The 12336-nt window shown below is 36.9% G+C and overlaps 1 protein-coding gene across 1 annotated transcript in view; it reads right to left on the bottom strand.

Moving 5' to 3' along the window:
* Positions 1-6117: 6117 nt before the first annotated feature.
* METTL14 (methyltransferase 14, N6-adenosine-methyltransferase subunit) overlaps positions 6118-12336 on the bottom strand; it is a 32250-nt gene continuing 26031 nt past the window's right edge. The window contains exon 11 of the mRNA XM_007172424.2: positions 6118-7435. Coding sequence (XP_007172486.2) covers positions 7131-7435 — 305 coding nt within the window. The 3' untranslated portion in view covers positions 6118-7130. The remainder of the gene's footprint in view (positions 7436-12336) is intronic.

Genomic DNA, 12336 nt, shown 5'->3' with positions numbered 1-12336 from the left:
ATATATGTACCACAACTTCTTTACCCATTCGTCTGTCGATGGGCATTTAGGTTGCTTCCATGACCTGGCTATTGTAAATAGTGCTTCAATGAACATTGGGGTGCATGTGTCTGTTTGAATTGTGGTTTTCTCTGGGTATATGCCCAGTAGTGGGATTGCTGGATCATATGGTAATTCTATTTTTAGTTTTTTAAGGAACCTCCATACTGTTCTCCATAGTGGCTGTATCAGTTTACATTCCCACCAACAGTGCAAGAGGGTTCCCTTTTCTCCACACCCTCTCCAGCATTTGTTGTTTGTAGATTTTCTGATGATGCCCATTCTAACTGGTGTGAGGTGATACCTCATTGTAGTTTTTGTTTGCATTTCTCTAATAATTAGTGATGTTGTGCAGCTTTTCATGTGCTTCTTGGCCATCTGTATGTCTTCTTTGGAGAAATGTCTATTTAGGTCTTCTGCCCATTTTTGGTTTGGGTTGTTTTTTTAATCTCAACCTGCATGAGCTGTTTCTATATTTTGGAGATTAATCCTTTGTCCGTTGATTCGTTTGCAAATATTTTCTCCCATTGTGAGGGTTGTCTTTTCGTCTTGTTTATGGTTTCCTTTCCTGTGCAAAAGCTTTTAAATTTCATTAGGTCCCATTTGTTTACTTTTGTTTCTATTTCCATTTCTCTCAAAGGTCGGACAAAAAAGATCTTGCTGTGATTTATGTCAAAGAGTGTTCTTCCTATGTTTTCCTCTAAGAGTTTTATAGTGTTCGGTCTTACATTTAGGTCTCTAATCCATTTTGAGTTTATTTTTGTGTATGGTGTTAGGGAGTGTTCTAATCTCATTCTTTTACATGTAGCTGTCCAGTTTTCCCAGCACCACTTACTGAAGAGACTGTCTTTTCTCCATTGTATATCCTTGCCTCCTTTGTCATAGATTACTTGACCATAGGTGCATGGGTTTACCTCTGGGCTTTCTATCTTGTTCCATTGATCTATGTTTCTGTTTTGTGTCAGTACCATATTGTCTTGATTACTGTAGCTTTGTAGTATAGTCTGAAGTAAGGGATTCTAATTCCTCCAGCTCCGTTGTTTGCCCTCAAGACTGCTTCCGCTATTCGGGGCCTTTTCTGTCTCCATACAAATTTTACGATTTTTTTGTTCTAGTTCTGCAAAAAATGCCATTGGTAATTTGATAGGGATTGCATTGAACCTGTAGATTGCTTTGGGTAGTATAGTCATTTTCACAATATTGATTTTTCAAATCCAAGAACATGGTATATCTCTCCATCTGTTAGTAACATCTTTAATTTCTTTCATCAGTGTCTTATAGTTTTCTACATACAGGTCTTTTGTCTCCCTAGGTAGGTTTATTCCTAGGTATTTTATTCTTTTTGTTGCAATGATAAATGGGAGCGTTTCCTTAATTTCTCTTTCAGATATTTCATCATTAGTGTATAGGAATGCAAGAGGTTTCTGTGCATTCATTTTGTATCTTGCAACTTTACCAAATTCATTGATTAGCTCTAGTAGTTTTCTGGTGGCATCTTTAGGATTCTCTATGTATAGTATCATGTTATCTGTAAACAGTGACAGTTTTACTTCTTCTTTTCCAATTTATATTCCTTTTATTTCTTTTTCTTCTCTGATTGCCATGGCTAGGACTTCCAAAACTATGTTGAATAATAGTGGTGACAGTGGACATCCTTGTCTTGTTCCTGATTTTAGAGGAAATGCTTTCAGTTTTTCACCATTGAGAATGATGTTTGCTGTGGATTTGTTGTATATGGTCTTTATTATGTTGAGGTAGGTTCCCTCTATGCCCACTTTCTGGAGAGTTTTTATCATAAATGGGTGTTGAATTTTGTCAAAAGCTTTTTCTGCATCTATTGAGATGATGATATGGTTTTTCTTCTTCAAGTTGTTAAGATGGTGTATCACATTGATTGATTTGCATATATTGAAGAATCCTTGCACCCCTGGGATAAATCCCACTTGATCATGGTGTATGATCCTTTTAATGTGTTGTTGGATTCTGTTTGCTAGTATTTTGTTGAGGATTTTTGCATCTATATCCATCAGTGATATTGGTCTGTAATTTTCCTTTTTTGTAGTATCTTTGTCTGGTTTTGGTATCAGGGTGATGGTGGCCTCATAGAATGAGTTTGGGAGTGTTCCTTCCTCTGCAATTTTTTGGAAGAGTTTGAGAGGGATGGGTGTTAGCTCTACTCTAAATGTTTGATAGAATTCACCTGTGAAGCCATCTGGTCCTGGACATTTGTTTGTTGGAAGATTTTTAATCACAGTTTCAATTTCATTACTTGTGACTGGTCTGTTCATATTTTCTATTTCTTCCTGGTTCAGTCTTGGAAGGTTATACCTTTCTAAGAATTTGTCCATTTCTTCCAGGTTGTCCATTTTACTGGCATAGAGTTGCTTGTAGTAGTCTCTTAGGATGCTTTGTATTTCTGTGTTGTCTGTGGTAACTCCTTTTTCATTTCTAATTTTATTGATTTGAGTCCTCTCCCTCTTTTTCTTGATGAGTCTGGCTAATGGTTTATCAATTTTGTTTATCTTCTCAAAGAACCAGCTTTTAGTTTTATTGATCTTTGCTATTGTTTTCTTTGTTTCTATTTCATTTATTTCTGCTCTGATCTTTATGATTTCTTTCCTTCTGTTAGCTTTGGGTTTTGTTTGTTCTTCTTTCTCTAGTTCCTTTAGGTGTAAGGTTAGATTATTGAGATTTTTCTTTTTTCTTGAGGTAGGCTTGTATAGCTATAAACTTCCCTCTTAGAACTGCTTTTGCTGCATCCCATAGGTTTTGGATTGTCGTGTTTTCATTGTCAGTTGTCTAGGTATTTTTTGATTTCGCCTTTGATTTCTTCAGTGATCTCTTGGTTATTTAGTAACGTAGTGTTTAGCCTCCATGTGTTTTTTACGTTTTTTCCCCTGTAATTCACTTCTAATCTCATAGCATTGTGGTCAGAAAAGATGCTTGATATGATTTCATTTTTCTTAAATTTACTGAGGCTTGATTTGTGACCCAAGATGTCATCTATCCTAGAGAATGTTCTGTGCACACTTGAGAAGAAAGTGTAATCTGCTGTTTTTGGATGAAATGTCCTACAAATATCAATTAAATCTATCTGGTCTATTGTGTCATTTAAAGCTTCTGTTTCCTTATTCATTTTCATTTTGGATGATCTGTCCATTGGTGTAGGTGAGGTGTTAAACTCTGCCACTATTATTGTGTTACTGTCGATTTCCTCTTTTACAACTGTTAGCAGTTGCCGTATGTATTGAGGTGCTCCTATGTTGGGTGCATATATAATTGTTATATCTTCTTGGATCCATCCCTTGATCATTATGCAGTGTCCTTCCTTGTCTCTTGTAACCTTCTTTATTTTAAAGTCTATTTTATCTGATATGAGCACTGCTATTCCAGCTTTCTTTTGATTTCCATTTGCATGGAATATCTTTTTCCATCCCCTCACTTTCAGTCTGTATGTGTCCCTAGGTCTGAAGTGGGTCTCTTGTAGACAGCATATATATGGGTCTTGTTTTTGTATCCATTCAGCAAGCCTGTGTCTTTTGGTTGGAGCATTTAATCCATTCACGTTTAAGGTAATTATCAATATGTTTGTTCCTATGACCATTTTCTTGTTTTGGGTTTGCTTTTGCAGGTCCTTTTCTTCTCTTGTATTTCCCACTTAGGGAAGTTCCTTTAGCATTTGTTGTAAAGCTGGTTAGGTGGTGCTGAATTCTCTTAGCTTTTGCTTGTCTGTAAAGCTTTTGATTTCTCCATCAAATCTGAATGAGATCCTTGCTGGGTAGAGTAATCTTGGTTGTAGGTTCTTCCCTTTCATCACTTTAAGTATATCATGCCACTCCCTTCTGGCTTGTAGAGTTTCTGCTGAGAAATCAGCTGTTAACCTTATGGGAGTTCCCTTGTATGTTATTTGTCATTTTTCCCTTGCTGCTTTCAATAATTTTTGTCTTTAATTTTTGCCAATTTGATTACTATGTGTCTCAGCGTGTTTCTTCTTGGGTTTATCCTGTATGGGACTTGCTGCGCTTCCTGGACTTGGGTGGCTATTTCCTTTCCCATGTTAGGGAAGTTTACGACTATAGTCTCTTCAAATATTTTCTCGGGTCCTCTCTCTCTCTCTTCTCCTTCTGGGACCCCAATAATGCGAATGTTGTTGTATTTAATGTTGTCCCAGAGGTCTCTTAGGCTGTCTTCATTTCTTTTCATTCTTTTTTCTTTATTCTGTTCTGCAGCAGTGAATTCCACCATTCTGTCTTCCAGGTCACTTATCCATTCTTCTGCCTCAGTTATTCTGCTATTGATTCCTTCTAGTGTAGTTTTCATCTCAGTTACTGTATTGTTCATCTCTGTTTGTTCTTTAATTCTTCTAGGTCTTTGTTAAACACTTCTTGCATCTTCTCCATCTTTGCCTCCATTGTTTTTCCGAGGTCCTGGATCATCTTCACTACCATTATTCTGAATTCTTTTTCTGGAAGGTTGCCTATCTCCACTTCATTTAGTTGTTTTTCTGAGGTTTTATCTTGTTCCTTCATCTGGTACATAGCCCTGTGCCTTTTCATCTTGTCTTTCTGTGAATGTGGTTTTTGTTCCACAGGCTGCAGGATTGCAGTTCTTCTTGCTTCTGCTGTCTGTCCTCTGGTGGATGAGGCTATCTAAGAGGCTTGTGCAGGTTTCCTGATGGGAGGGACTGGTGGTGGGTAGAGCTGGCTGTTGCTCTGGTGGGCAGAGCTCAGTAAAACTTTAATCTGCCTGTCTGCTGACGGGTGGGGCTGGGTTCCCTCCTTGTTGGTTGTTTGGCCTGAGGTGACCCAACACTGGATCCTACCCAGCTCTTCGGTGGGGCTAATGGCGGACTCTGGGAGGGCTCACACCAAGGAGTACTTCCCAGAACTTCTGCTGCCAGTGTCCCTGTCCCCACGGTGAAAGAGAGCCACCCCCTGCCTCTGCAGGAGACCCTCCAACACTAGCAGGTAGGTCTGGTTCAGTCTCCTATGGGGTCACTGCTCCTTCCCCTGGGTCCTGATGTGCACACTACTTTGTGTGTGCCCTCCAAGACTGGAGTCTGTGTTTCCCCCAGTCCTGTCAAGGTCCTGCAATCAAATCCCACTAGCCTTCAAAGTCTGATTCTCTAGGAATTCCTCCTCCCGTTGCCGGACCCCCAGGTTGGGAAGCCTGACGTGGGGCTCAGAACCTTCACTCCAGTGGGTGGACTTCTGTGGTATAAGTGTTCTCCAGTGTGTGAGTCACCCACCCAGCAGTTATGGGATTTGATTTTGCTGTGATTGCGCCCCTCCTACCGTCTCACTGTGGCTTCTCCTTTGTCTTTGGATGTGGGTTATCTTTTTTGGTGAGTTCCAGTGTCTTCCTGTCCATGATTGTCCAGCAGCTAGTTGTGATTCTGGTGTTCTCACAAGAGGGAGTGAAAACACGTCCTTCTTCTCCGCCATCTTGGTTCAGCCTCAAGACCAGCATCTCTGTCTTCTTCATTGCCAGGTCAACTCTGACAAATACAGTTCTATCTCTAGGTAAGTTTTAATTACTAAAGTTGAATATGTACCATCATTTCAGTAAAAATTCTAACCAACAGTTCCACATCACATCTACATCAAGAAAAGCGTTAGTCAAATGCTATCTGTACTAGAAAGCACTAACAGGTTGAACAAGTTAAATTCATCAGGCTTTTAAGGATCTCAAGCCTATTTCTGTAATTCAGTCCTTACCTTCAAACTGAGTCTTTCGTGGATATAACAAAACCTCATTTTATGAGCCAATGAAAAGCACAGAACGGTTACTCACAGACCAAGAGAATAGTCTCATCTTAGGTCAGTCCTTTTTCATTTGGTAACGACGACAATTCCACTCACAGAAAAGAGACTCCCAAATTTCAAAGGTTTAAAGTTTCATTAGAAAAATCATACACAAAATAAAAAATAGATTTATCAAGAACAATAATGGCATTATTTCATTCAGCAAATCCATTTAAAACATGGGTTACAGTACAGAAAGAGAAATGACAACGTAAAGTCTCACACAACTAACTGATCTGGGAAACCAGTCCCTTAAAAGGCAACTGCAGTTCCATTTTCCAAACTCTCTTCTTAAGATGAGGGTCTTCTGTAATTGGTTTTACATTAAGTTTTCTCCGTAACAAGTTTAAAGATGCATGTCGTTTCCTCATCACCAAGTACTTTATTCCCCAAAATGTTTAAACCAAGTACCTGATAATCAGGTGTCTCTGTTGCGTCCAATTCTCTTATTTTGTTAAGGAATAGGAAACTGCTTTGAAAGTCAATCCAAGATCAAGTCCATACCAAAGTTCTAGCACTTGGATATTTGTCCTTGTTTGTTTTTTAGGAAGTATTGTTAACAGTCATCAGTAGCTGCACAACTGAGATTATAATGAGTATTTTTTTTTTTCTCTTTGTAATGTCTGCCTACTAGGTTCTACCTCTTCCCTTCCCACCCCTGGGAGCTCCACCTCCCCAGTCAGATTCAGATTTGGGAGGACGTGATTTTGTTCCAAGTCTCTCAATTTCTTCTGTGGTCAAATTATATGAGTTTAAGATTTTTCATAAAGAAAGAAAGAAGAAGTCTCTTTTCATTGTTTCAACAAGAAAATATTAAAAGCCTAAGAGAAGTTCACCATCTGTCCCAACTCCATTCCATCAAGGCTGTCAAACAGCTTCCCATTTGCTGTGACAGCAGTGGCAGGATGCCCATTATCAACTACTGTCAGCACTAGTATGATACTCCAGATTGGGTCTTTTTCACTGCTCACTTTATTTCTAAAAAGCAAAAGCCTTTGTAATTAGTTGAAATCTATCAGAATAAATTCTGTCTCTGAAAGTGAAAGTATTTGTGTTGTTCCATTCTGTTCGGTTACATGCACATGACAAAAGGCAGGATGACTCATTTATTCTGGACAAAACCAGACAGTGACAACTGCAAGGGAGGTTGGCTAAAATATTCCTGCAGCTTGGAGAAACTAAAGCAAAGTGCAAGTTGGAACAGAGTTCTAAACAACGTCTCCCAGTTGAAATTCAAACTATCAGAAAGAAGGTGAAGGGGCATTAATAGGATTACTGTCCTAAAAACTATCGAGGTGGAAAGCCACCTCTGTGTGCTCCTCCACGGCCCCCCCTAAAACCACCTCTTTCTCCTCGGAAGTTAGATCGATTTCTTTCTCGCCCGCGGCCAGCAGAAGTCCCACCTCTTCCTCCTCCTCTGGGAGCTCCACCTCCCCGATCAGATTTAGATTTGGGAGGAGGTGATTTTGGTCGAAGTCTCTCAATTTCTTCTGTACATCCAGTCAAGTAGGAATTCGGGGTACTGAAGTAGGATGCATACGTTTCTGCATTGTAGTTGCTATTTGTAAGAGTTGGTCCAACTGTAAGCCAGCCTGAAATGGAGGGAAAAGAGATTATCCTTTCTTTTTCTTTTTTCCAATTCTCTCTTATTGATCCTTTAGGAGCTATTTCAAATCTCCAATGCATTATTAAAGGTGTCCCAATCACTCACCCAATATTGATATTTTTTACAGAACACATGGCATTTAATCATGGTTGTAAAGAGTTCATATGTATATATCCTGTTTCTCCTCCTAGACTGTAACTTTTATAATATAACCTCTTCATTGTCTCCATCCATATTTCACATTCTGTGAGAACAGCACTTAGAAAAAAAAATATTACACACTATACTGAGTTTGGGCTTAGTGAAAATTTAATAAATTTTATATCACCTTCCTACTTGTAGAAATGATACAAGTTTTCTGATTAACATCCTGAAACTCACTTTTGCCTCTACTCTTCCCAACCACAATATTAACCCAGCTGATAGGTCTCAGGAATTCAACCACGACCATGCTGCTCCTATTCATTCCCATCTTTCCATTTCTATTGCCACCCTTAAATTTTAGTCTTTATTTTTCTACTAGGCTATTCCTCTAACACATGTAACAGACATACATATAAACTGTAATGATCTCCCAACCTCTCCTCCCTTTAAAAGTGGAAAGTCTAAAGCAAAGCTTAAACTATGTTCCTTCCCTACACAACCTTCTGGGCTTTCCATAAAGCCCAAATTTGTAAACATGGAATCTGAAGTCTTATACAATGAGGTATGAACTAGCTTTCCAATCACATGGCTCATTAATGTTTTTCATGACACCTTCACTGGAGTAAAAACAATGAACTGCTACAGTTAACTGTTTGGGTACTGATCTCCACCTCTGTGCCTATTACTTTTCCTATCCTGTCAACCTGCTGAAAATTCCTCCTTCAACATCCACTTCCAATATATATCTTATATGAAATGAAATTAATTTTCTCTCAGAATTTCCATTGTACTTTACATTTCTATAGGTTAAAAAGGTATTTTGGTCAACTACATTGCTGGACAACTCTGCTTATAATAAGGATGGTTTCTTTTTGATTACATTGTATCTGGAATGGGAGGAACTACAAATTAACTGTAAATGCCTGAGAGACACACCATGCTTCAAGGTTCCCTGGGTGTGGTGATTCTTGCTCATTAGGGCAGGTCGAGGAATCTCTAAGAATCAGGTTCTTCATAGGTTCACACTATTTCTGCCCTATCATTGTGAAGATTATTTCTTAGAATATTAGGTCCATTATAAAATGCTATAAAATGCAAAATATTTTACTAGGGTCATATTCTAAAATATAGTAGCCATTTTTGTACAAAATTTTGTTCAGCATTTAAAAAAAATCATCAGTATCTAACAGTGCATAGATAACTAAGATCTGTAATATATGAAGAAAAAATGACAGATAAATCAGATTGTGCCTTTTATGTCTCATCTAGTAGATACCACCCTGATAAGTAGAGAAGTACCTAATCAGATGAAAGAGTACACTGCACACCTATGTGGTCTCACTGTCAATTGAATCTATGAGACTTCTACTTGCTCCCTTCTGGTTTGTTTTTTGGCATGTATGTTGTGTTGTGGAACACAACACACAAGCAAGAGGAAAGAAAGGAGAAAATTCAAAGATTTAATAAAAATAGTTAATATTGCCTCTTTCATGCTATATTGCCTCTTACATAAATAAGACATGTAAATCTTTACAGAGTAAACTGCAAGGGACTCCGCCTCCCACCCACAAATTCTTCACTGCAACAGCGTTTTATTACAACTTCTAAAGGAATTACTAAGACCCAAGTAAGTTTAAATTAGCCTGGCTTCAGCATATACGACTCATATAGCAATTTTTAAACCTTTTAAAGCAACAGTAAAGAGTATTCCTATGGTATATGTGATATATACCTTTGACTACCTCCTTGAGGAAGAAGTGCATTTGAGGATTCAACCCAAATAAATTAAGGCCCCTTGAACAGACTTCCCTCAATTGCTCCTATTTATTTACATGGTTAACCTCCAACTACCTATAATTTCCCCAAGCAGATATTCCTTCTTAATTTTGTTTTACTAAATCTAATACTAAAATAATTTTTGTGGGACTTCCCTGGTGGCACAGTGGTTAAGATCCCGCACTCCCAATGCAGGGGGCCTGGGTTTGATCCCTAGTCAGGGAATTAGATCACACATGCACGCCGCAACTAAGAGTTCACATGCCACAACTAAGGAGCCCACAAGCCACAACTAAGGAGCCCGCCTGCCACAACTAAGGAGCCGGCAAGCCACAACAAAGGAACCCACCTGCCACAACTAAGACCCAGCGCAACCAAATAAATAGAATAGAATAAAATAATTTTTGCAAGAATGGGCAAAGATAAAGAATTGGATAGTAGTTCGAAGCAAAAAATAAAATTTGTACCAATAAGACTTTGTTCAACTGGTACAGATACAGATAGAAGTAGATCGCATATGAAAGATATAATGTATAATCTAAAGTGGGTAAAGTGGCCACAGCTAAATGGATGGAGAAAACCCCCATTATGTTATAGTTATAAATAAAAATTGGCATCAAGCAAAATTTCTGTTTTAGTTGCTGCTTACGCTTATACCTATAATATATGTAACAGTTATTCTCTCTACTCCTTAGGTTCTTCTACTCGTGTTTAAAAAAAAAACACTAATTAAAATAATGCTATAAGGCCATTAAAAGCATTATAACTAATTATTTAAAATGTAGAAATATACTTGACATAATATTGAGAAAAATACAAAATGATGACTACAGTTATATAAAAATATGTATGCACAAGAGGAGTGGAAAGTATTATGTAAAAAAAATGAAAATAATTCTTGGAAGTAGTGAGATTGAATCTCTTTCCTTCTTCAAAGTTATCTTTAATGTTGTTACACTAATTTTCAATTATTAAAAGATATCCATCTGTTTGATGTTGCTTTTACTCTTCAAATAGTTTTGCTTTTTCTTTAAAGTTTTCTACTTCCTTTAAACAGCAGTTGCCACTGGAGACTGTTCCCAGATTCAGGAGCTGTTTTTGGGTAGAACAGGTTAATGATGGAAGAAAAAATCTGTTCCTTATTTCCTCAAACACTAGAGCCATAATCTTGATATTCAATATATATGGACATCTACACTTTCTGAAAAACACACCACTCGAGTATCTAGTGATGTTTCTTTTAAGCCAGTGAAGAGGAAACATTTGCTTACCACAAGCTCTGCTGCCAAAATATTTTACTTTGATAAGAGAGTAAAATCATCCACAAAACTTCCAAACAAGATGTTCATGTATATGTTCAGTGGAAGTCTAAACAACTCAAAGCTCATTCTATAGCTGTATATATACTATGTATGTAGTGACTTATGCATGAACTGTATGTATATTGAGAAAAACTGTTTTAAAAAGATTAAATTTAAACCATAGCATTCCCACCCTTTAAAAATCAATATACTATTTTAATTTAGAATAATTCAAGTATGCATGCTGCAATTTCCGAGATAAACACTGAAGGAACAATAAAACAATATCTAACTAACAAGCTAATTAAAAAAAAGAAAAATTGAATAATACAAGAATACTTAATCCAAAAGAAACAAGAGAAAAGGGAACACAGAACAGGTGGTACCAATGTAAAACAAACAGTTAGATGGTAATTTATGCCCAAATATATCAGAAATTACATTAAATATAAACTGACTAAACAATTCAATTAAAAGATAAAGAAAAAATGGATGAAAACTATGTGTTTGCACACAAGAGATACACCTTAAATGTAAGGATACGGAAGATTGAAAGTAGAAGGCTGGAAATAATATGCCAAGCAAACACAAACCAAAAGGGAGCTGAAATAGCTATAATAATGTCAGATGAAGTAGAATTTAAAGTTAAGAAACACTGGATAAAGAAGGACATTTCATAATACTAAGAGGGTCAATCTACTAGGAAGACGTAAAAATTTTTACCTTTTAGATACACCTAACAGAATCTCAGATATAAACTAACAACTAAACAAAACCACGAACCCATAATCCTAATAGATTTTAACATACCTTTCTCATAGAGTAAGTAGTTTAAAAAAAATCAGTAAAGACATGGCTGATATAAACGGCAATAACAAATACTACAACCAATCAAAAAAACAATATATTGTTACATTCTTTTCAATCAGACTTAGAATATTTATCTAAATTGGGTCAAAAGCAAATCTTAACAAATTACAAACGAGTGAAATCTTATGGTATATGTTATTTGACCACAATATTAAGCCAAAAAGCAATGACAAAATGATAACTTAAGCAACACAATACTGAATAACAACCTGCCAGAAGCAAAAATTTACTTTTAAATATAGGAAACATTTTCTCTAAAGCCAAGCCCCAGAGTAAACATTTCACATGCAAAATACTTCTTTGTAAAGAGAATGTAGTTTTACTTTTCTCTTTATCATTTTACACAATTTTATGAAATTTAAGGCCACCAGTTTCTACAACTGAAATATTTTTAAGATACTGTGTTCACCAACGCACACTTACAAAGAAACAGCTGACGGGGCTGAGGAGGGGGTAGAAGAGTGGTGGATTACGTCATACATACATAAGGCAACTTTAAGGATTACTTTTTTTTTAGAATGAACATCAGAGTTTCTTCTAAATTCTTAGGTACTTTTAAGGCCAATTATTCCACTGTAACTTCTTGAATTTTTACTTTTTATAAAATGTAGACTGTTTAAGACAAATAAGATCCTGGCTCATTTCAGCTTTTTTTTTTTTTTTTTTTCCTTTCAGCTTTAAACAGCATTTCTAGCATGTTAAGGCCAAACAGGTTGATTTTGTATATTGTGACTGAAGCGATGCAATGTTCTTAAAAGTTACTTCTATGTTTCCTGAGAAGAAACAGAACGCACTA

This window comes from Balaenoptera acutorostrata, chromosome 5 (assembly GCF_949987535.1).
Source record: "Balaenoptera acutorostrata chromosome 5, mBalAcu1.1, whole genome shotgun sequence".
NCBI classification, from domain to species: domain Eukaryota; kingdom Metazoa; phylum Chordata; class Mammalia; order Artiodactyla; family Balaenopteridae; genus Balaenoptera; species Balaenoptera acutorostrata.
Note: the sequence above shows the minus strand (reverse complement) of the source record. Positions and strands in the feature narration are given on the sequence as shown.